A 26,916-nucleotide genomic window follows, 5' to 3' on the forward strand; every position below is an offset into this window, starting at 1 on the left:
CATAAATATGCTAATTAAATGTTTTAGGACATCTGCATGCATTTTAATGATTTGCTAAGCATTGTATAATTGATGTTTAATGTTTAAGTTATTGTAAAACGTTAAGCTTTATGCAAACTTTTACTTTAATGTATACAAAAACTCAACTAAGTTACTGAAAGAAGTCATTTTTAGCCAATCAGATGCTTTTAAATAATATAAAAACCCTGTAAAAAGGAATACAATGTTTGACGGATCAGTAGTTCATGCATATTAAAACATGAATATGCAAATAATGTTTCAGGACATTTTAATGATCGTTAAAGCATTGTATAATTGATGTTTACTGTTTACATTATTGTAAAAAATTTTGTTTTATGCAAATTTTCACTTTAATTTATACAAAAACTCACTTAAGAATGATAGTTACTGAAAAAAAATGTTTTAAAAAATAATAATACAGTGTTTCACAAATCAATAGTTCATGCATACCAAAACATGATTATGCCAATAATGTTTCAGGACATTTTAATGATCGTTAAAGCATTGTATAATTGATGTTTACATTATTGTAAAAAATTAAGTTTTATGCAAATTTTCACTTTAATTTATACAAAAACTCACTTAAGAATGATAGTTACTGAGGAAAAATAAATGTTTTAAAAAATAATAATACAATGTTTCACAGGTCAATAGTTCATGCATACCAAAACATGATTATGCCAATAATGTTTCAGGGCTTTTGAATGGATTTTAATGATCTGTTCAGCTCTGTATGTTTAATGTACTCTAAAATGTTCACCTTTATGTGCTTTATTCACGTTGATTTATATTAACAAAAACCCAACGTATAGCTCTCAAGTTGCTTAAAGAAACCAATAAGATGCTATTGGAAAAAAATAAAATCAAATAATTCAATGATTACCAGATGATGCACTTTAAAAAGTGAATATATCACAAACTCCAGAACCTGTTAAGCAACATGTTTGTTACGCAAGTCATTATAAAAATGTTCACCTCTCACAAAAGGCATATCCTCACGTTTAAATAAAACAAATCCATCCACTTAGTAGTCCGAGATGCTTAAAGGGATAGTTCACGCAAAAATGTAAAGTAACTCACCCTTTACTTGATCCAAACCAATTTGAGTTTCTTTCTTCAGTTGAACACAAAAGAAGATGTTTTGAAGAAAGCTGAAAACCGGTAACCATTGACTTGCATGGTATTTGTTTTTCCTACACTGTAAAGAAATATCAGTGAATTAGCAGTTTTACACGTTTTGTGATTCTTGTTTTTATTTTATTTTTGATACTTTTTTACTTTTAAACTTGAAAAGTAAAAAAAAAAGTGACTTTTATTAACATTTGTAATAGTTTAAAGTGATATATTGTCTGAGTCGGTGTTGAATATTATGAAACAAAAACCTGCCAGTATACATTTTCTGTTATTTTACAGACTCATTTCTTTCTGTATTATTCCTCATACATTATATTATTTCAAACTACAAAAATGTCAATTAAAGTCACTTTGTTAAACTGTAGAGTTGAATTTTCAACATTAAAAGTCAACAGATCAGAGATTAACATCTCATAATGCTATTTACAACTGTAAATAAAGAGAAAACACTTGTGAAAATACTCTTAAAGTGTACTATAGAAGTCATTGGTTACAGCATTTAAGTTTACAGCATTCTTCAAAATATCTTCTTTTGTGTTCAAACAGAAAAAAAACAACTTATAGAGGTTTAAAACCATTTGAAGTAAAGTAAATAGTGAGTAAATTTTCACATTTGGGTGAACTGTCCTCTTAAAAACAAAAACAACAAAAAAAGTTAAGTAAGTCCAGCGAAAAAAAATGAGTTTTCATCTGCATGTGCAACACACACTCACTCAAGCATTCACACGTAATTCCTCTTGTCGTATTCCCCGTTGGATGCGGCTCTTTTAGTGGGCGCGTATTTGACCGAGTACCCGGAGCTTCCAGAGGCCGGGCAGGAGCAGCAGAGTATGCTTCCCCCGAGCAGCAGAAGCGCAGAGGCCGCCCAGCCGATGTACAGCGCCGCGCCGATCTCCCGCTTCTGGGCGGGCAGCACCTTCGGGTTGTAGAAGTCGGAGATGATGTTATTAGCCATCCAGCACAGTGGCACAAGCACGAAGATGGCGCTGAGGATGTAGATCACCCCTCCGACGTTCACCACCCGCGCTTTCACGTTGTCCTCTTTGATGCAGTTTGTGCACTGCGCGCCCGCGATCACCACCATGAGCGCGAGCACGCTCAAGACCGAGGAGATGACCGTGAGCGCGCGCGCGGCTTGCAGGTCGTGGCTGAGCGCGAGCATGGAGTCGTGCACTTTGCATTGCATCTGGCCGGTGCTCTGCACGGCGCAGGACATCCACAGGCCGTCCCAGATGGTCTGCGCGACCACGATGTTGGCCTCGATGAAGGCGGTGACCTTCCAGGTGGGCAGCCCGCAGGCCACCATCTCCAAAAGCGTCCCGCAGACGCACAGGATCAGACCCAGGATCTCCAGAGCCGCGGAGGCCATCGCTTTCTTTTTCCACTCCTGATTGTGCAAAAAGAGATTCAGAAATGTAGGAGTTTGCTTTCTTCTGATAAAAGTTTGCGTCTTTTATCCAAAGTGGTCTTCTCTGTTCCTCTCTGTTTTAGACGCGCTTTCGTTTGGTCGTCTTTGATCCAAACCTTTTCTTCTGTTTCAGAGGCGAGTTGGTAAGGTTGTCTATTTTCTTTTCTTCTGTTTTAGAGGAACTTAGGTCAGATCGTCTTTTATCCAAAGTATTTGCTTTCCCTCTGGTTTAGATGCGCTTTTGGTCAGGTCGTCAGCATCTCCGAACTGCGTCTCTTCTGGGCTTTGACTAACGGACTTTTGCTGGACTGGGAATAAGTGGAGTGGAATAATAGTAGGACGCGAGAGGAGGGGTGTGTGTGTGTGTGTGTGTGTGTGTGTGTGTGTGTGTGTTTTCAAGACTGGAGTGAAACTTTTGTCCAATCGCACAACGGACATCTGTTGCGCTCGCCAATGAGGAGGCAGAGAAAAGCCGTGCGTTTGTGGGGAACTCTGAAGGGGGCATGTACATGAAAAAACAAAAAACTTTCAGTCACCACCAAAACAAATACAAATAAACCTTTTAATCAAATAATTAAATAAAATAGCACCAAAATAAAACAAACATAAAATTAAGTTAAAAAAACTGTAGAAGCAATAAAAATAATCAAAACAATTTAATTATTATTCATTCATTTTCTTTTTGGCTTAGTCACTTTATTAATCCTGGATCGGCACAGCAGAATGAACCGCTAACTTATCCAGCACATGTTTTACAAAGCAGATGCCCTTCCAGCTGCAACCCATCTCTGGGAAACATCCACACTCATTCACACTCATACACTAAATCACCCAATTCACCTGTACCGCATGTCTTTGGACTGTGGGGGAAACCGGAGCACCTGGAGGAAACCCACGCTGAATGAAGGGAGAACATGCAAACTCCACACTAAAACGCCAACTGACCCAGCCGAGGCTCGAACCAATGACCTTCTTGCTGTGAGGTGACAGCACTACCTACTGCGCCACTGCGTTCCTAAAATTTTAATTATATATGTTTGAATTTCCCTTTCTTTTTCTAATATTTCCCAAGTTATGTTTAAGAGAGCAAGGAAATTTTCACAGTATGTCTGATAGTATTTTTTCTTCTGGAGAAAGTCTTGTTTTATTTCAGCTAGAATAAAAGCAGTTTTAAAAAAACATTTTAAGTTCAATATTATTAGCCCCTTTAAGCTTTATATTTTTTCTGATAGTCTACAGAGCAAACCATCATTATACAATAACTTGCCTAATTACCCTAACCTGCATAGTTAACCTAATTAACCTAGTTAAGCCTTTAAATGTCACTTTAAGCTGTATAGAACTGTCTTGAAAAATATCTAGTCTAATATTATTTACTGTCATCATGGCAAAGATAAAATAAATCAGTTATTAGAGATGAGTTATTAAAACTATATTATGTTTAGAAATGTGTTGAAAAAAATCTTTATTAAACAGAAATTGAGGAAAAAATAAACAGGGGGCTAATCATTCTGACTTCAACTGTGTGTGTGTGTGTGTGTGTGTGTGTGTGTGTGTGTATACATACATACATACATACACATACACACACGTGTATATATATATATATATATATATATATATATATATATATAGTTTTTTTTATGTTTAAAACTGTTAACAAATTGCACATATTAAACTAAATCTAGACTTTTAAAAATGTATCCCAATATTTTCGTTTCAAACACTGAATGAAGGCTTTGACGATCACACCCTGTATTGAAACTGAAATTTTTGGAGTACCCGAACACGGAATATTTATGAATAATGGATAATACCTGAATATATGAAGACCCTGCTAACTAATAATAAGACTAAATGTTTGAAAAAGGCCATTTAACTTCAATGTTTTAGTCAAGTTTGCTTGTGTACCTGACTACGGGATTGACCTTTTTTCATGATGTGTCTGTGTTTTATAAGTATAATTTTTGTTTTTGATTCCTTGAACTTTTGTTTTGTCTATAAAAAGTTATTTATTCTATTATCTTGTGAACAACACTGTTCATATTTTTATTTATTTTTGTTGTTTGACTGTTTATTATTTATTTATTCATTTATTTTTCTTTTTATTTTACACATTTGTAGGGAGGGCAAAGAAAATCCACATGTCTGTATTTGTTTGAACTTTGTTTAAACATGATGAATAAATCAATAAATATATAACAAAAATAAAATAAATCTTAACAGAAGTTATCACACTTGAATATTATTAATAAAATATTTGCAGAAGTAAAAAAAAAACTAAATCATAAACATAACATGACTTAATGTAGCCCATAAATCATACATTCATTCATTTTCTTTTCGGCTTAGTCCCTTTATTAATCTGGGGTCGCCACAGCGGAATGAACCACCAACTTATCCAGCATATGTTTTACACAGCGGATGCCCTTTTAGCTGCAACCCATTCCTGGGAAACACCCATACACTCTTATTCACACACATACACTATGGTCAATTTATTTTATACAATTCAGCTACAGCGCATGTGATTGGAATCCGGGGGAAACCCGAGCACCCGGAGGAAACCCACGCCAACACGTGGAGAACATGCAAACTCCACACAGAAATGCCAACTGACCCAGCCGGGGCTCGAACCAGCAACCTTTTTGCTGTGAGGTGATTGTGCTACCCACTGCACCACCGTGATGATTATTAATTATTTTCATTTTGTTTTACAAATTTGTAGTGTGGGGGAAGTAAATCCATACATCTGTATTTGTTTGATATTGTATTTGTAGTGTATATATATACTTTTTTATTAATAAAATATTTGCAGAAGTAAAACAAATCTAAATCAAAAACAAGAACATGACTTAATGCAGACCATAAATCACACATATACATAAAATGTGTATAACATGCTATTTAAAGGGGTGACAAAGTTGCTCAGTGGTTAGCACTGCCGCCACACAGCAAGAAGGTCGTTGGTTCGAGTCCCGGCTGGGCCAGTTGGCATTTCCGTGTGGAGTTTTCATGTTCTCCACGTGCTGCCGTGGGTTTCCTCCGGATGCTTTGGTTTCCCCCACAGTCCAAACACATGCTCTACAGGTGAATTGAATAAACTAAATTGGTCATAGTGACTGTGTATGGAGGGTTGCGGCTGGAAGGGCATCCGCTGTGTAAAACATATGCTGGATAACTGGCAGTTCCTTTTGCTGTGGCAACCCCTGATTAATAAAGGGACTAAGCTGAAGGAAAATGAATGAATGAATATAGCAAAAAATAAAATAAATGTTAACAGAAGTTATCACACTTGAATTTTATTAATAAAATATTGGCAGAAGTAAAAAAAAAATGTAAATCAAAAACAATAACGTGACTTAATGAGGCAGAGAAAAGCCGTGCGTTTGTGGGGAACTCTGAAGGGGGCATGTACATGAAAAAACAAAAAACTTTCAGTCACCACCAAAACAAATACAAATAAACCTTTTAATCAAATAATTAAATAAAATAGCACCAAAATAAAACAAACATAAAATTAAGTTAAAAAAACTGTAGAAGCAATAAAAATAATCAAAACAATTTAATTATTATTCATTCATTTTCTTTTTGGCTTAGTCACTTTATTAATCCTGGATCGGCACAGCAGAATGAACCGCTAACTTATCCAGCACATGTTTTACAAAGCAGATGCCCTTCCAGCTGCAACCCATCTCTGGGAAACATCCACACTCATTCACACTCATACACTAAATCACCCAATTCACCTGTACCGCATGTCTTTGGACTGTGGGGGAAACCGGAGCACCTGGAGGAAACCCACGCTGAATGAAGGGAGAACATGCAAACTCCACACTAAAACGCCAACTGACCCAGCCGAGGCTCGAACCAATGACCTTCTTGCTGTGAGGTGACAGCACTACCTACTGCGCCACTGCGTTCCTAAAATTTTAATTATATATGTTTGAATTTCCCTTTCTTTTTCTAATATTTCCCAAGTTATGTTTAAGAGAGCAAGGAAATTTTCACAGTATGTCTGATAGTATTTTTTCTTCTGGAGAAAGTCTTGTTTTATTTCAGCTAGAATAAAAGCAGTTTTAAAAAAACATTTTAAGTTCAATATTATTAGCCCCTTTAAGCTTTATATTTTTTCTGATAGTCTACAGAGCAAACCATCATTATACAATAACTTGCCTAATTACCCTAACCTGCATAGTTAACCTAATTAACCTAGTTAAGCCTTTAAATGTCACTTTAAGCTGTATAGAACTGTCTTGAAAAATATCTAGTCTAATATTATTTACTGTCATCATGGCAAAGATAAAATAAATCAGTTATTAGAGATGAGTTATTAAAACTATATTATGTTTAGAAATGTGTTGAAAAAAATCTTTATTAAACAGAAATTGAGGAAAAAATAAACAGGGGGCTAATCATTCTGACTTCAACTGTGTGTGTGTGTGTGTGTGTGTGTGTGTGTGTGTGTATACATACATACATACATACACATACACACACGTGTATATATATATATATATATATATATATATATATATATATATATAGTTTTTTTTATGTTTAAAACTGTTAACAAATTGCACATATTAAACTAAATCTAGACTTTTAAAAATGTATCCCAATATTTTCGTTTCAAACACTGAATGAAGGCTTTGACGATCACACCCTGTATTGAAACTGAAATTTTTGGAGTACCAGAACACGGAATATTTATGAATAATGGATAATACCTGAATATATGAAGACCCTGCTAACTAATAATAAGACTAAATGTTTGAAAAAGGCCATTTAACTTCAATGTTTTAGTCAAGTTTGCTTGTGTACCTGACTACGGGATTGACCTTTTTTCATGATGTGTCTGTGTTTTATAAGTATAATTTTTGTTTTTGATTCCTTGAACTTTTGTTTTGTCTATAAAAAGTTATTTATTCTATTATCTGTTTACTTGTGAACAACACTGTTCATATTTTTATTTATTTTTGTTGTTTGACTGTTTATTATTTATTTATTCATTTATTTTTCTTTTTATTTTACACATTTGTAGGGAGGGCAAAGAAAATCCACATGTCTGTATTTGTTTGAACTTTGTTTAAACATGATGAATAAATCAATAAATATATAACAAAAATAAAATAAATCTTAACAGAAGTTATCACACTTGAATATTATTAATAAAATATTTGCAGAAGTAAAAAAAAAACTAAATCATAAACATAACATGACTTAATGTAGCCCATAAATCATACATTCATTCATTTTCTTTTCGGCTTAGTCCCTTTATTAATCTGGGGTCGCCACAGCGGAATGAACCACCAACTTATCCAGCATATGTTTTACACAGCGGATGCCCTTTTAGCTGCAACCCATTCCTGGGAAACACCCATACACTCTTATTCACACACATACACTATGGTCAATTTATTTTATACAATTCAGCTACAGCGCATGTGATTGGAATCCGGGGGAAACCCGAGCACCCGGAGGAAACCCACGCCAACACGTGGAGAACATGCAAACTCCACACAGAAATGCCAACTGACCCAGCCGGGGCTCGAACCAGCAACCTTTTTGCTGTGAGGTGATTGTGCTACCCACTGCACCACCGTGATGATTATTAATTATTTTCATTTTGTTTTACAAATTTGTAGTGTGGGGGAAGTAAATCCATACATCTGTATTTGTTTGATATTGTATTTGTAGTGTATATATATACTTTTTTATTAATAAAATATTTGCAGAAGTAAAACAAATCTAAATCAAAAACAAGAACATGACTTAATGCAGACCATAAATCACACATATACATAAAATGTGTATAACATGCTATTTAAAGGGGTGACAAAGTTGCTCAGTGGTTAGCACTGCCGCCACACAGCAAGAAGGTCGTTGGTTCGAGTCCCGGCTGGGCCAGTTGGCATTTCCGTGTGGAGTTTTCATGTTCTCCACGTGCTGCCGTGGGTTTCCTCCGGATGCTTTGGTTTCCCCCACAGTCCAAACACATGCTCTACAGGTGAATTGAATAAACTAAATTGGTCATAGTGACTGTGTATGGAGGGTTGCGGCTGGAAGGGCATCCGCTGTGTAAAACATATGCTGGATAACTGGCAGTTCCTTTTGCTGTGGCAACCCCTGATTAATAAAGGGACTAAGCTGAAGGAAAATGAATGAATGAATATAGCAAAAAATAAAATAAATGTTAACAGAAGTTATCACACTTGAATTTTATTAATAAAATATTGGCAGAAGTAAAAAAAAAATGTAAATCAAAAACAATAACGTGACTTAATGTAGCCCATAAATCATACACATTAAATCGGCACCAAAACAAACTTAAATGTGTCTAAATATTAGAAAAAATTAAGCTACCACTTATATCAGCTTTAAAACCAACAAGTACAAAAAAGCAAGAATAAAAAATCCAATGTTACCAATAGTTAAATAATACTTTAGGTACATTTAGATTTAATTAAAATGTTTTTTAAATATATAAATTGGGTTTTAACAATACAATTATATTAATAACTATAACATTGGATGACATCAAGTACAATAATAAACAAAGAAAATAAATAATACTGAGGCAAAACTCATTCATTCATTTTCATTTTGTTACATTCTGCTATTTCCACAGCGGAATGAACCGCCAACTTATCCAGCACATGTTTTACGCAGCGGATGCCCTTCCAGCTGCAACCCGACACTGGGAAACACCCACACACTCTCGACAACCTCACATAGACTACGGCCAATTTAGCGTATCCAATTCACCTGTACCGCATGTCATTGAACCATACCTGCCAACACTGCCGTTTTTCCCAGGAGTCTCCCTTATTTCAGACCTATCTCCCGCCACCCTCCTGTTTTGTTATTTCTCCCGGCAAACTCCAGCTGCAACCCGTCTCTGGGAAACATCCATACACTGCATTCACACACATACACTAGGGACAATTTAGCCAATTTAATTCACCTGTACATGTCTTTGGACTGTGGGGGAAACCGGAGCACCCGGAGGAAACCCACGCGAACACAGGGAGAACATGCAGACTCCACACAGAAATGCCAACTGACCCAGCCGAGTCTGGTACCAGCGACCTTCTTAATGTGAGGTGACAACACTACCAACTGCGCCACTGCGTCGCCCACCATGCAAACTCCACACAGAAATGCCAACTGGCCCACCTGGGGCTCAAACCAGCGACCTTCTTGCTGTGAGGTGATTGTGCTACCTACTGCACCACCGTTTTTTACTATAAACATTTTGTGATGTTGTAAATAAACAATTTAATTCACTAAGAAAACTCTGAAATGAAGGTAAAGATGAAAAAAATACATCTGTGGTTATAATATTTACCCATTTGAATAAATAAATTGCCTATAAATTCTGTCATGAGAAAAGTAACAAATTATATCACACATGGACAAATCAATGTTTTGATGTAAAATTTAACAACATTTTGTTTATAAAGTTTGTCAGATTCTGATGCATGCTTGGACATGCTCGCTGAGAGCAGTGGAAACAGGCAGCTTCTAGAAACCGCGACCTGCGTACGCCATCTTGGCTCTAAAATGCCGCAGTACCGCATGTACTCCACATTCATTCTTGAGCCGTAATGACTCCCGTTGCGCTGGGGTCTCGATCCACAAGTAAATAGGCATCATGGGATAAGGGCGGAATTGCAGCGGTTTCCGGATTCCCTGGATTGGCCTGCTTGAAAGAAAGAAAACAAGGGAGGTTGAAACACTCTAGAATTGGTGTTTTATCACACGTTTGTAAAAGGTAAGGAAAAGTTCGTGAAAGTTTCTTCGCGTTTGTAACCGGAAGTGATGAGTTTGCATCAACTCCCGCGCGGCTTCACCAACTGTTGCATGTCAAAGTTACACACAAATGAAGTATCATGAAATAATGTCGATGTTTTCCACTCGGTAGCTTGTTTCTCTGACATCACACATAGGGGGTTTGTTTTATTTTGCTCGTGCCAGTTTTAGAAGTGTTACGTGTCCCGAATTAAGGGCATTTATCAAGCAGGGTGTGGACGAGAGGTGGTGTTTCTTTTCAAATGAAGTACCATACAAATCTACCCACTGTTATCTGTTTCATTAATAAATTATAGAGGAATTTGGCTCCCGTGGATTCAGAGAGAGAGGGGTTTGGGGGAGTCTGGGAGGGGATGGCCAGAGTTTGACAGCACATCTCAAAGTTTAATAGCGTTTCTCTCTGAAACAAGCCTCCTTGCTTGAACACATCCTTCCGACAGGACAGCTAACATACCAGGGTATACATCAATTATTTAATGTTTCTTAGAAAATGCACACCTGCTTTTAAAGTTCTGCCTGTTTCAAATATGAATATATTATAATGTTTGGCAAGGCAGGTTTATTCATATAGCACATTTCATACACAATGGTAATTCAAAGTGCTTTACATAAACAGGAATAAAAGAAACAAGAAAAAAACAACAACAAAGAATAAAAAATTATATATATATATATATATATATATATATATATATATATATATATATATATATATATATATATATATATATATATATATATATATATATATATATATATATATATGTATATATAACAGATTAAAATGTGTTAAAACATTATTTTTTATTTGTTTGTTTTGTTCCCACTGGTTATATGTTCCTAAAAAAATCAATAAAAACTAAGTTTAAATAAAATAAAACATTTTATTTATTTTTTTAACTTCGTTTTTATTGATTTTTTTAGGAAGATATAACCAGTGGGAACAAAACAAACAAATAAAAAATAATAATACATATATACATAAATATACATATATACATACATGCATATATAGGCAAATACATCAATTCCACACATGTATATCTATGTACATACATATATAGAATATTAAATTAACCTCATCAAAATAAATAAAATAAGTATAAAATACAATAAAAGGTTGCCAAACATATTTTCACAATGATGCATAACCTCTATAATTATGTAAATGTTCAATTATAAATAATTATAGTGTCATTGTGGAGGAAGCCAGCCATTTAATCCATTCCTTTTCAAAGATCTGTAATTGTAATTGAAGCACATGTGTCATTTTTCCCATTTCCTCAACTTCTGCTATAATTTTGAACCATTCATCTTTAGTTGGCGGGTCTTCTTTATACCATTTCCGGGTTATAGCTTTTTTTTGTTGCCATAAATATCTTAAATAGATATCTATCTTCCTTCTAAGATTAATAGGAGTATCTCCGAGATAAAGTACTTCAAATTATCTAGAAATATGAAGATCAAAAATATCATTAATGGCGGAGTGCCCCATTTCCCAAAAACTGTTAATTCTTGTGTACTGCCAGAATATATGCCAGAATATTACTCCACAGTTCCTCCAACAAGGATGAGTAGTCTCTGATTGTAATCAAATGAAGTTTTTCCAACGAAACTCACGCCACATTCTTGAGCTTGTTGAGGTGTGTGGGACAGCACATATTTTAACCCATTGGTCTTGATTCAGAATAAAGCCTACTTCATTTCCCCATTTTAATCTTATATAGTCTGTTGAGAGTCCTCTATAATAACTTTAAAACAGGTTTTAAAGGAATTAAAAAGAAAAGAAAGACATAATAGTGCGATTGATCGGACGTAGCACAGCTGTGTTAATGTTGTCATGTTTAATTTAATATTTTCTTCTCTGTAAAATCACACATTTCTATTAAGTTCAGCAAGAGTTTATTTATATAGTAACAGATCTTGTCAGACAATAATAATTTGATGACATATTGTGAAACTCTATTTAAGTATCACAGAACAGCTATGAAATGCATATTAATTGACCCTTCGCTAAGCCCCGCCCTCCTTAGTTACTGTTGCTACGCCTGTCAAGCTTTCGTGCTTGGCACATCTTTTACAATGTGTATGCGCCGGTGTCAGACATTCCCAGGGATATAACTAGTCATTTTTGGGAAACGGGTGAGATATCTGACGAAGCCAGACAAAAAAGGACTGCAGTATGCATTACAGGGGTTTATTCACCACTTAATAGGCAACCGATTAGAAAATAATTCAATCAAAATTGAAGCTAGGTTAGCCTAGCCGCCTCATACGCTAACCATTCAACAGCTTAGTTCATGCACAGCAGGAGAGGTGAGATTTAAAAATAATCTAATAATAACTAATTAAACCGTGATTTCTCTATTTTTAGCCAAAAAGCCTGATAGATTGATGTTGTGCAATGAAATATACAGCTACTAAACACCAGTATGGTAACACACATGAAATTAAAGTAATTAATTAAACATTGTTTATCAATATTAGATGTAGCATAAACCTCTAATGTACATAACTGATGGGGAAACAACTAAAATGATCCATAATAGCGTCAACGAAAAGCATAAAAAGTGATGTGCCATGCAGGGAATTCTGGGAAAGTCAATTTACGGTTATTCACCGTATATATTAAGGAAACATGCTGTTAAGCAGGTTATGGATTTTTACAGTAGCATTTTTACCGTTGAAATCACGGCCATTTTTACAGCTATATATTGAAATAATGCATTTAATATACAATACTTGAATGCAGCTTCTTTTGTACTGAAATACAGTGGCTTGTTGTTTCAGAGTGGAATGAAATACTTCAGGCAGCTCGAATCCATCAAAATTGTATCTTTTGGCTTGACTTGTGTTAAAATAACCTTGAGCGAACTGAAAGGAAATCCCCACTTTATAATGAGCAGGATTTTGGCTTTTGGCAAAACATGTGACTAGTAAACATGAGTGTCTAAATGAGCTCTTCATTATAAAACACTGCTAACTGTTGCAGATTATTTGATCAGTTTATTTTATGTCAGAACTTAATTTATTTCTGCATGTATAAAAAATATACTGTCATTCTGGTTTTGTGCTGAAAATGATCTGGATAAGGTAATAATTCTGAGTAAGCGATGTGTAAAATATATCAATGTTTCACTGCATAATGGCTTTTTAGGACAGTACAAAAATGCTGAATTTAGCATTTATATTAGCAAATTTTCACTGTAAAAAATGCTGGGTCACACAATTGATTTGTGTTGGGACAACATGAAAGAATAAAGTTACCTTATTAGTGTTTCAAGTTTAAATGGATTGAACATAAAACAAGGCCACACAGGATGAAGGTCGCTGGTTCGAGTCCAGGCTAGATCAGGTGGGATTTCTGTGTGGAGTTTGCATGTTCTCTCTGTGCTAATGTGGGTTTCTTCCGGGTTCTCCGGTTTTTCCCATAGTCCAAACACATGCGCTATAGGTGAATTGGGTATATGCACTCTAAAAATCAGTCCTTCAGCCTCAGGGCTTCCGGTTAAGTGCCATCCGCTTACAATATCGCCTCGCTTAAGGTCTAATCAACGATCTTCACTGCCTGGCGGAGATACAATATAAAGTGGGTATCCGACCAAACAAGAAGCACTGCAATAAATTATATTTTTCTACACCATGAATATGGAAATTAATTTTATTGGATTTAATTTTATATAGAAATTATGGTATTTCTGTGCAAGCCTGCCACTAATGACGGCGCCTGTGGTTAGACCGTCTTTCATCTCTTTTTACGCTTTAACAACCAAATGGATGCTTAAGTCTATGTAAATGAATATATTTGAATTACATTACAACATCGATGATGTAAAAGAAACCTTATGAAGTTGAAAATAGTCACATAAAGCTTTCACCGGAAGTTCATCATTGGCTCAAAAACACTAGCTGTGCATTTAGCCCATTGGGCGAACTAAATTGCCGTAGTGTATGAGTTTGTGTGTGTATGTGAGAGTGTATGGATGTTTCCCAGTACTAGGTTGCGGCTGAAAGGGCATCAGCTGCGTTAAAAGGTATGCTGGAATAGTTGGCGGTTCATTCCGCTGTGGCGACCTCTGAAATAAAGACTAAGCTGAAGGAAAATGAGTGAACATAAAACGTATAAGTTGTGAAGAATTGTGTTGTTTCAATTCATTTTAAATAATTTGAACAACTACACTGAAAAAAGTGTTGCATGCAAAACTGTTGCAAACTATTTATTTGTGTTGAATTTAAACAAACACATTAAATTTAACAATGTTCAACTTAATTTGTTTGTTTAAATTCAGCCCAAATAAATTGTTTACAACCACTTAACGTAAAAAAAAAATTGAGTAAATCCAAGGAATCATCTTTGAATAATTTTTTTCAGTGTAGCAAACGTCATTTTTTTGAGTGTTTGAATGATTGGGTTGGTAGATAGATTGATAATAAAAAAACTAACTTAGTGGTTCATTCCACTGTGGTGACCCCTGATAAACCAGCCACCAAGCTGAAGGAAAATTAATGAATGAAAAAAGTATTGTATGCTAACCAGATCGATTTATTTGATCAGAAATGCGAAACATTGTGAAACATTTGCGTAATTTAAAAATAACCACTTTCTTTTGAAAGCTTATTTAAATATCATTAATTTCTGTGATGTTCAAAGCTGAATTTTCAGCATCATTTTGATCTTCAGTGTCTCAGGATCCTTCAGATTCATTCATATCATTATTTGCTGCTCAAGAAATTTCTCCTATTTATATTGATTTTGAAAACGGTTGTGCTGCTTCACATATTTTGTTAGAAGCTTTAAATAATCTTGAGTTCTTTGCATAATATAAAGTTCAGAAGAACATATTTGAGATATAATTAACATAAATGTCTAAGATCTGCATATATTTGAATTAAATTTGGGTTAAAACACCTGTTTTTGTTTAGAGTTTTGCAGCATATGAAATGTCCCAAACACTATTTTTAACTGTCCAAAATGGGAAAAAAATTGGGGTTTTACTCTCTGATAGTCAAAACATGTTCAAAAACAATTTATATGTTATAAATGCATAAAAAAAATTTCAGGAAAAAGTGTTTTATGTAAATTCGGACCACGAGTCCACATATATGGACATCATTTTTCTCTAAAAGTACATTGTATCAAAGGATGATACTTGGGTTTTTTTATTCTAATTAGTTTTCTAATAAGCCCAAATAGCAAAAAGAAATAAAAAATGCATGTAAAAAACACCTTGGGCCTTAAGAGGTTAAAGCCACAATTCATCAGTGGATTGCTTGTATGTCAGCTTCTAGACCAGGGGTCACCAATCTCGGTCCTGGAGGGCCGGTGTCCCTGCAGGGTTTAGCTCCAACTTGCCTCAACACACCTGCCTGGATGTTTCAAGAACACCTAGTAAGACCTTGATTAGCTCATTCAGGTGTGTTTGATTAGGGTTGGAGCTAAAATCTGCAGGACACCGGCCCTCCAGGAACAAGTTTGTTGACCACTGCTCTAGACAAACCAGCTGATTGAAGTGACTTTGAAGCACTCCTGTATCTATGTTTCTGTTGAGCATGTGAACACAATAGCTGTTTAAGAGCACGCTCAACTGCGCTCAAATGTTAGCCCAAAATAGGTGTTTTTAAAATTTCAGTATCGTAACAACCCTACCCTACAGTGCTTTTTGTTGGTTAACTTTGTGCAGTAATGCTCCGTTTGTTAACGTCAGTTATTTATTTTAACTACAAAAGCGTTTAATAATATTAGGTGATGTTCATTTCTTTGTTTTTACCTATAATAATGCATTAAAGTCATACTCTTTTTATTAAAATGAGTTGATAACGAAATAATTTCAGTTGTATTTTATTGTTAACGTTACCTCGAATTAATTTTGCCATTTCTCACTGTTAATTTAAATGCATAACGTTTGTTTACCAATGAGACTTTATGCAATTTAAAGGGCACCTATGGTGAAAAATCGACTTTTCAAGCTGTTTGGACAGACATATGTGTAGATATAGTGTATAGGCAGTCATATTGGGGTGAAATAAACACACCGAGTCGTTTTATTTCTTCTTCAATAAACAACATAATAACGGTGGACCAATTGGAGCGGTTTTCAGACCGACCGCAACTTGACGTAGGACTGCGGTCCCCCCGCCCACCAAATTGATTGACAGCTGCGTATTAACCTGTCTCCGTAGTAATGCGTATAATCATATCAACAAGACAGGACGTGCGCAAAGCAACCGAGGATCTGATCTGCTTCCTTTATGTCTGTCTGTTATCTGACGCAGTCGAGGGAGGAGATTAAATCCCACTGTGAGGCACATGGAAACAGTGGGCGTGAAGGACTGGCCTTAAAGGCGCAGTACACAAAAACCGCTACCTGCTGCTCAGAGCTATAAAATAGAAACTTATGAAAGGTATAATAAAAAATCTGATGGGTGTTTTGAGCTGAAACTTTACAGACACAAAAGAGATGCAAAAGACTTATGTTAAATCTGGAAAAAGGGGTAACCTAGGTGCCATTTAATTTGTTTAAAGCATTTATTTACTGAGCATTTATTAACATACAATAAAGCAGGGGTGTCAAACTTTATTCCTGGAGGGCTGCAACTCTGCAGAGTTTAGTCCCTGCCCTGCTTCAACACACCTATCTGTAGGTCTCAAACAAGCCTAAAGAGCTCAATGAATTTGATCAGGTGTGTTTAATTAGGGTTGGAACTAAGCTGCATAGCTGCGGCCCTCCGGTAACTGAGTTTGAAACCTGGGCAATAAAGCAACAGACTGAGGATTTGCTGGTTTTTATACCTGTTAAAGTCTTTTGTGCAGCTTAGGTCAGTATCCTGATAATACTGTATGTCGTGACAAAAGCTTCAGCAATTAATTTAAACAAGAAAATGTGTTGAAGTCTAGCTGTATTGTGACGTTTTGCCGCTATTCTCTTCTGACTGTATATGTGGCATTGCAGTCACGAGCCTACCATCCACTAAGCTCCATCAGGAATTTCGCTAAGAGTCTCAAAACCATTTTATTGTAAAAAAACAGCAAATCTTTTAAGTCAGGTCACCACCTGTGGGCGAGGTGCAGTTCAAAGCTGGTGTGTTTGTTAAATCTCTGAGCTTAATATACATGCTAATGCAAAAATCACCCTCGGTGTAATAGCTGGACAATAATGAGGCCACTTGATTAATCTGAGACTACAGTTTATCCCTCTCGTAATTCCCAGCCAGCAATAACAAGACCTCCCAATGTGTGATAAAGCAGTGTCCAGCATTATAAAAGCAGTCCCGCTACGCCCACAATCTGACATTCATCCTAAATTAGTTTCCGTGCCTTTCAGAGAAGTGCTTTTTCCGTCTTGGGAGTGAAAGCATTCATGATTATGGAAAAGAAGAATTCAGCCTGCTAGCATTACTGCTGTTAGACCATCGGGTTGAAAATTGATTGGTTGTGTGTGTGTGTGGGTGTGTGTGTGTTTAAAGGGGACCTATTATGCTCCTTTTTACAATGTAAAATAAGTTTCAGCTTAAAATACACACAAATAATGTTTTATAACTTTTTGAAACTGACCCTTTTAGGTTTTGATCCTAATTGTGCTGTCGCTTTAAATTTAAATAAGGTTGTGCTCTTGTCAAAAGAGGGCGGCGCTACTGATGCCTGTGTGTCAGCATAGTGGCAGATTCAAAAACAAGAACAATGACTCCCCCCCCCTCCTTCTGATGACACGTACAAATGGAGAATGTCAATCAAAGTGTTTCTGCAGACTGTTTTTATCAAGTGTGGTTAAAACAAATTGCCACACAACTGTTTAAATCCTTTATAAAAGGGATTTTTGCATAATAGGTCCTCTTTAAATTATGAAGTTTGAACAAAATAAAAGCAAAGAATGCAATTTAATGCTTTGTAATGTTATTTAGTGTACATTGAGTGTGCAAGAAATAATAAAAAATGTAATATAGCTTTTTCCCTGCACGCTAGAATGTGTTAGACTTATTTATTTATTTTATTTTACTCACCATCTCTGAAGTAACAACTCAAAACCTGCCTGACCAGGTTGTTTGACTTGCACCACAGTACAGTTTTGACCCATATTTGTAGTTGTTTGACTTGCACCACAGTACAGTTTTGACCCATATTTGTATTTGTTTGATTTGCACCACAGTACAGTTTTGACCCATATTTGTATTTGTTTGATTTGCACTACAGTACAGTTTTGACCCATATTTGTATTTGTTTGACTTGCACTACTGTACAGTTTTGACCCATATTTGTAGTTGTTTGACTTGCACTACAGTACAGTTTCGACCCATATTTGTATTTGTTTGACTTGCACTACTGTACAGTTTTGACCCATATTTGTATTTGTTTGACTTGCACCACAGTACAGTTTCGACCCATATTTGTATTTGTTTGACTTGCACTACTGTACAGTTTTGACCCATATTTGTATTTGTTTGACTTGCACCACAGTACAGTTTTGACCCATATTTGTATTTGTTTGACTTGCACTACAGTACAGTTTTGACCCATATTTGTATTTGTTTGACTTGCACCACAGTACAGTTTTGACCCATATTTGTATTTGTTTGACTTGCACTACAGTACAGTTTTGACCCATATTTGTAGTTGTTTGACTTGCACTACAGTACAGTTTTGACCCATATTTGTATTTGTTTGACTTGCACTACTGTACAGTTTTGACCCATATTTGTATTTGTTTGACTTGCACTACTGTACAGTTTTGACCCATATTTGTATTTGTTTGACTTGCACCACAGTACAGTTTTGACCCATATTTTTAGTTGTTTGACTTGCACCACAGTACAGTTTTGACCCATATTTTTAGTTGTTTGACTTGCACCACAGTACAGTTTTGACCCATATTTGTAGTTGTTTGACTTGCACTACAGTACAGTTTTGACCCATATTTGTAGTTGTTTGACTTGCACCACAGTACAGTTTTGACCCATATTTGTATTTGTTTGACTTGCACCACAGTACAGTTTTGACCCATATTTGTAGTTGTTTGACTTGCACCACAGTACAGTTTTGACCCATATTTGTAGTTGTTTGACTTGCACTACAGTACAGTTTTGACCCATATTTGTATTTGTTTGACTTGCACCACAGTACAGTTTTGACCCATATTTGTAGTTGTTTGACTTGCACCACAGTACAGTTTTGACCCATATTTGTAGTTGTTTGACTTGCACTACAGTACAGTTTTGACCCATATTTGTATTTGTTTGACTTGCACCACAGTACAGTTTTGACCCATATTTGTAGTTGTTTGACTTGCACCACAGTACAGTTTTGACCCATATTTGTAGTTGTTTGACTTGCACCACAGTACAGTTTTGACCCATATTTGTAGTTGTTTGACTTGCACTACAGTACAGTTTTGACCCATATTTGTAGTTGTTTGACTTGCACTACAGTACAGTTTTGACCCATATTTGTAGTTGTTTGACTTGCACTACAGTACAGTTTTGACCCATATTTGTAGTTGTTTGACTTGCACTACAGTACAGTTTTGACCCATATTTGTAGTTGTTTGACTTGCACCACAGTACAGTTTTGACACATATTTGTATTTGTTTGACTTGCACTACAGTACAGTTTTGACCCATATTTGTAGTTGTTTGACTTGCACCACAGTACAGTTTTGACCCATATTTGTAGTTGTTTGACTTGCACTACAGTACAGTTTTGACCCATATTTGTAGTTGTTTGACTTGCACTACAGTACAGTTTTGACCCATATTTGTAGTTGTTTGACTTGCACCACAGTACAGTTTTGACCCATATTTGTATTTGTTTGACTTGCACCACAGTACAGTTTTGACCCATATTTGTAGTTGTTTGACTTGCACTACAGTGCAGTTTTGACCCATATTTGTATTTGTTTGACTTGCACTACTGTACAGTTTTGACCCATATTTGTAGTTGTTTGACTTGCACTACAGTACAGTTTTGACCCATATTTGTAGTTGTTTGACTTGCACCACGGTACAGTTTTGACCCTTATTTGTATTTGTTTGACTTGCACTACAGTACAGTTTTGACCCATATTTGTAGTTGTTTGACTTGCACTACAGTACAGTTTTGACCCATATTTGTAGTTGTTTGACTTGCACTACTGTACAGTTTTGACCCATATTTGTAGTTGTTTGACTTGCACTACAGTACAGTTTTGACCCATATTTGTAGTTGTTTGACTTGCACTACAGTACAGTTTTGACCCATATTTGTAGTTGTTTGACTTGCACTACAGTACAGTTTTGACCCATATTTGTAGTTGTTTGACTTGCACCACAGTACAGTTTTGACCCATATTTGTATTTGTTTGACTTGCACTACAGTACAGTTTTGACCCATATTTGTAGTTGTTTGACTTGCACCACAGTACAGTTTTGACCCATATTTGTAGTTGTTTGACTTGCACTACAGTACAGTTTTGACCCATATTTGTAGTTGTTTGACTTGCACTACAGTACAGTTTTGACCCATATTTGTAGTTGTTTGACTTGCACCACAGTACAGTTTTGACCCATATTTGTATTTGTTTGACTTGCACCACAGTACAGTTTTGACCCATATTTGTAGTTGTTTGACTTGCACTACAGTACAGTTTTGACCCATATTTGTATTTGTTTGACTTGCACTACTGTACAGTTTTGACCCATATTTGTAGTTGTTTGACTTGCACTACAGTACAGTTTTGACCCATATTTGTAGTTGTTTGACTTGCACCACGGTACAGTTTTGACCCTTATTTGTATTTGTTTGACTTGCACTACAGTACAGTTTTGACCCATATTTGTAGTTGTTTGACTTGCACTACAGTACAGTTTTGACCCATATTTGTAGTTGTTTGACTTGCACTACAGTACAGTTTTGACCCATATTTGTAGTTGTTTGACTTGCACTACAGTACAGTTTTGACCCATATTTGTAGTTGTTTGACTTGCACTACAGTACAGTTTTGACCCATATTTGTAGTTGTTTGACTTGCACTACAGTACATTTTGACCCATATTTGTAAGACACTAAAGACAAAATCATGACTTAATATTAGGTGTGTGACGAGATCTCGTATGTCGATATGTCGTGAGATTAAATAGTGACATGATTTCTTATTGAGGTGAAAAATTGTACTGTTATGATTGAGCGTAAGGGTGAAATTACCATTGAAGATTGGAGGCAGGATTGAATTTTAACTGCAAATCAAGCGCTTTGCACACACCTGGCAACTCAGGCTGGCATTGGTGTTGTGTGTCACTCGATTGGGCGGGTGTGACGTAACCTTTTTTTTTTCCACTGGAGTTCAGCGGCTGCCGCGTCTAACAGAGGCTACAACTGCAGCCACACACATTATGGTTCATATCAATGTGATGGAATAGCACTTCAGATATACTGACAGTCATAATCGTCGTAAACACAAATGGAATTAAGACGTGGAGTATTTCTATTTTAGTGTCATTATTGAAGTGCTGTACAGACATGTAAACTCCTGAATTAAACTATTAACATCATGAAAGACTTTAAGCCGCATTTTGCAACAGGACATACGCACACGCGGCTGATTGACACTATTCTCTGCACCTACCAAGTCAGTGAAGGAACACAGACACACATCTCTAAGCACGTACACACACTTAACTTCTCCTCGTCACATCATTATCATCAAACACACGTTCATGCTGTCCGGGAAAAGCTGAAGTTTTCATTATCAAATTACATTACAGTGTTTCCTCTAGGATTTTTCCCGCTGTGGCGGCAGGCAGGGCTTAATTTGTGCTGAAATAAGACTGATCTGGAACCTCTGAATTCTGATCCGGCACCTCATTTTACCGATCCCCCTCCTTACACCAGTGGTTCTCAAACTGGGGGTCGCGACCCCTGCAGGGGTCGCAGAATAATTTCAGGGGGTCGCGAGAGTGATTTAAAAATTGTGTAATTTTCAGTGATTATAATAAATATTTTTCAGTATTACAAATGAAAGCTAATATTTTCAGATTTTTTAAAAGATATTACTGATTAATAAAGTATTTAGGACACATTCATGCAGAATGCATCTTTGTACTTGAAACGCAGCGCTCAGGAACAGTTTAAAACTGTTGTCATGTCAACTTGCCGCAGTAAACAAAGCCTTCAACGGCTAGCCCCGCCTTCGCGCTCTTCGTATTGGCCCACTGCTCTAAGAACTGAACACGAATGATTGGTTAAAATCAGCTGTCAATCACTCAGTCAACGCCACCTGTCCTCAGATGACAGGAGCTACAACCGCGAAAATGTAAAGCGCTGAAGACGAGAGAATGAAAACAACACTGACAGATTTAGTTTTAAAATCACCTAAAGCAACAAATAATAGCACATCTGATTACTGAACATGTGGTGAATGTTAATCCACCAGCTACACTTATTGACGAGTGGATAAGACTTCCATTGGCTATGTCCGCTATGAAAATAACTAAAGCGTTCACTGTAAAGGCTGTGGGACAGAATTTTCAGGTAACTGTTTGTATAGTATAGTAAATACAGTTAAAACATTGTGAACAGCTTAAAGCTATTTTTATTGTTTGTATATGCTTTGGTAGAGGGGGGTCGCGAGTTCTTGACGATCTTACATTGGGGGTCGCTGGTTTAAAAGTTTGAGAGCCACTGCCTTACACGACCTGATTCACTTTCATCCGCGACACCCCCCACCCCCCCTTCGCTCTTCACTTTCGTCCGCGACACCATCGAACAAAACACCCCCCCCTCTTCACTTTCAACAGCGACACCACTCCCTCCTCTGGTAACGTGCAGGATCCGTTACCCTAATCTGTTCCGGGACCTCGCAATTTACAAATTAAGCACTGGTGGTAGCCCGAGCATGTGAATCTCTTTGCTTGCGCACCGATTTCCTCTGTTCGTGGTAAAACTTCTTGCACGCTCTCAAATAAATGCTGCTGAAGTGTGATTTAGTGCGTTTATGTAACGAGTATGTCTCCAACATTTATTACATTTGCTACATGTATTTGAATGTCTCCAGTAGACCTACAGAACGGCATTGATGTGTCCTGAAGTAAAGTGAAACGGTTATAAACTCCAGCAAGATAAAGATATTGTATGCAGAACCTTTGACGTTTATCTATAAAATATATTTATGGAAACTGTGTTCATCTTAACTGAAAGCTACGTCGTGTTTGCTAACCTCACGCATCACGCACTTGTCAGTCAGTCAGCATGTCACCTTAAAGGGTTAAACAAATAACGCACAGCACTACTACTATTACAGGAGAGTTTGCGGTTATTATTCCCTTTACCTTTTAATACATTTTGGTGCGATTATCACCCGCTATTTAAAAAACAACAATGACTGAATGTTTTGAATGAGAAGTTGTGGTGGGATGAATTTTGGGCTGGCGCCCCGCCATGGTAGAATGATTGTAGCGGAAACCATGCATTAATGGCCCGTTTCCACTGAGTGGTAAGGTACAGTTCGGTTTGGTATGCTTTTATGGCCATTTCCACTGTCAAAAAGCGTACCGAACTGAACCGTACCGTACCACTTTTTCAGCACCCTTTCAAAAGGGTACCAAACACGAGAAAGGGTAACAAAAGGTGGAGCCACACGCGCAGCTGAACGCTATTGGTTTACAGAGATACGTCATTCGCTTTCGCAACAAGCCAGAATGAAAACAAAAAACCCCCATGTTTAAAATACACGCACAGCCGACGAGCCGAGAGATTACAGCGGATTTATATATACATATAATAACGAGCCATGGTCGATCTGGGCTCAAACAAACCTTGTCGTTGTCTTGATAAACAGCCACAAAGCCAAGAAGAAGAGCAGATTTACCCTGTGCCGCGTAGTTTTTTACGAGCCAGTCTGAGGCGCGAGCAGTTTAGCTTTCTTGCTAGCGTTGCACGCGTCTAACATTATATCTGAAATAACAAACTTCTTGAGCTGATGATAATAACCTGCGCTTGATTATTGACGTGCTTTTGAAACCCAATCCTGTCAGACACTGACAAACGCGAGAGTGAAGCGTGAAGAAACAAAGGAGAAGCTGGAAAAAAGGAGCACATTATTTTTCAGCAAACATGAACTAAATGCCATGTATAACTAACTTATTATCTTCACCTTTTGGACTAATATGAACTAGGAATGATGGAATTACTGTCTAACAGAGGCTACATGTGCTGCTGAAGATTACAGACACAGATGAGCGGTTTACACTGACTGTAGGCTATAATTTGGATTGTTTTGAACCTAAATACTGATGAAATGTCTGCTATATGTAGTTCTTCTGTAGTTGGTAACATATCGGAGACTGTAAGGGGCTGTATGTGTTTATATATGTTAATTTATTTAGTTATTTAATATATTTACAGACGTTACAGTAGGCTGTTTCGTCATTGATCTGCAGTTATAATCAACTCATGTTCATTGAAAAGTTAGTAATAAACATTTCTACACAAGTATTTATGTGTATGAAGCATCTGTTTTATGAGAAGTGCTTTTCATATGATATGTGAGCGCCCTGTACAGATTTACTGTAGACACTTCCTCGAGCGAGAATGACGTCGACTGAAACTTTCTGTCATACACCACGCCCACCAATAGGGTACCCTTGTTAGTGGAAACGCAAGCCTGATAAAGGTGACCCGTACCAAACCGTACCGTACTGTACTGTACCAGTCAGTGGAAACGAGCCATATAACAACTCTCTCCTCCCAGTGCTTACTTCATACTCACATCCAGTAGCTCAGTGATTGTCCCGGGGGCATGACTGAAATCTTGCCGAATGAAAGTGAAACTGCTGAAAATGTCAAAATTAAATGCCAAAAATAACATTTATCTTTTTTAAAAGTTCAATTTATGGAAAGGAGTTTGATTTCTCATGGGAAACTGTACAGGGGAGAAGCCAGTCAGTAGAGTGTATAGCTGAATATTTTGCAGTGTTTGCATGTCCTCTACAGCGTAGAATTCATTAAACAGAAAAATACCATTCATTACCATTAAAAAAAAAGCATCTAAATTGTTTTGAATTTTGTGTTATTTATTTATTTATTTATTTATTTATTTATTTATTTATTTATTTATTTTTATTTATTCATTCATTTATTTATTTATTTATTTATTTATTTATTTATTTATTTATTTATATTTTTTTCAGTTCAATAAAAATCAATTTTCCATTCCCATATTAGCAAATATTTTGCTAATATTTAAAATGATATATAAAAAGACTATTTTCACACAGGCTATTAGCAACATATTTTGCAGTGTTTGCATGTGCTTTACTGCATGTTGAATAAACGCCTATTAACCATTGATATATTTCATCATTGAAGATTTATCGTGTCTCGTGGAGTAAGCGACTCATCGCACCTCTACTTAATATAGCATCATTAAACATTAAAATAGCACGTTTTATATACACTTAAAAAATGCTGTGTTGTTTTAACCCAATGTTGAGTCAAATACAGATAAATACATCATTGGGTTAAGTTTTTTCAATTGAATTGAAAAAAAAAAACCTTTTAACATGATTGGGTTTGGAATTGAACATGACCAAACTTTTGGTTAACACAACCCAGCAGAGGGCGACGCAGTGGCGCAGTAGGTAGTGCTGACGCCTCACAGCAAGAAGGTTGCTGGTTCGTGCCTCGGCTGGGTCAGTTGGCGTTTTTGTGTGGAGTTTGCATGTTCTCCCTGCGTTCGTGTGGGTTTCCTCCGGGTGCTCCAGTTTCCCCCACAGTCCAAACACATGCGGGACAGGTGAATTGAACAGGTGGTAGGCTAAATTGTCCGTAGTGTATGAGTGTGTATGGATGTTTCCCAGAGATGGGTTGCAGCTGAAAGGGCATCCGCTGCGTAAAACATGTGCCTGATAAGTTGGGGGTTCATTCCGCTGTGGCAACCCCGAATTAATAAAGGGACTAAGCCGAAAAGAAAATGAATGAATGATTGAACAACCCAGCAGATTTTCTAAAGTGTAGCATACGGCCTCCTTAAACAATATGATGAATATAATCTGCTCATAAATCTGATCAGAGGTACAGTAAAACACAGTAATATTGTTTTATTGTTTAATTTTACTGTGTAATATAAGTTTTATTGTTTAAAAAGAATCTAATGAAAAATACTTTGTTTTAATGAATTCCTTTGATGGCAAATCAGATTTGTCATGTCATGGGAGTAGAAACACCCATAATCATAAAATGAAGAACAATGTTACAGCTGCTAGATCTTCACAGTGACGAATTCCAGCTCTGAATTTAACACACTTTCACCCGGACCCCATAAAGCACACTTGAGTGTTTTTGGGTGGTTTAATGTCTGTGTTTGTTTGTGTGTGTGTGTGTATGTGTATGTGTGTGTGTGTGTGTGTGTGTGTGTGTGTGTGTGTGTGTGTGTGTGTGTGTGTGTGTGTGTGTGTGTGTGTGTGTGTGGCCTCATTTATGGGGAGTGGTGAAAATGTAGGAAAGCGTTTCCAGGAAGATGAAAGATAAACAGCATTGTTCCCTCCCTGTCGTCAGCCCTCACTCTTCTCTTCAT

General features: G+C 36.5%; 2 protein-coding genes across 2 annotated transcripts in view; one reads left to right on the forward strand and one right to left on the reverse strand.

The window, feature by feature from the left end:
- Positions 1 to 360: 360 nt before the first annotated feature.
- Positions 361 to 2,862, reverse strand: cldn5a (claudin 5a). Its single transcript, XM_056464122.1, has one exon. The coding sequence runs from the start codon at positions 2,522 to 2,524 to the stop codon at positions 1,877 to 1,879; it is 648 nt and encodes a 215-aa protein (XP_056320097.1). The 5' UTR covers positions 2,525 to 2,862; the 3' UTR covers positions 361 to 1,876.
- A 7,352-nt stretch (positions 2,863 to 10,214) lies between these two features.
- The window catches only part of zgc:63587 (uncharacterized protein LOC393431 homolog), a 92,175-nt gene continuing 75,473 nt past the window's right edge, over positions 10,215 to 26,916 (forward strand). Inside the window, exon 1 of the mRNA XM_056464124.1 lies at positions 10,215 to 10,340. The gene's annotated coding sequence lies outside the window, so the exon portion shown is untranslated. The remainder of the gene's footprint in view (positions 10,341 to 26,916) is intronic.

This window comes from Danio aesculapii, chromosome 8 (genome assembly GCF_903798145.1).
Source record: "Danio aesculapii chromosome 8, fDanAes4.1, whole genome shotgun sequence".
Classification (NCBI taxonomy): domain Eukaryota; kingdom Metazoa; phylum Chordata; class Actinopteri; order Cypriniformes; family Danionidae; genus Danio; species Danio aesculapii.

Coding starts and splice junctions, on each gene's coding strand:
- cldn5a (XM_056464122.1), bottom strand. CDS start 2,524: ATGGCCTCCGCGGCTCTGGAGATCCTGGGTCTGATCCTGTGCGTCTGC.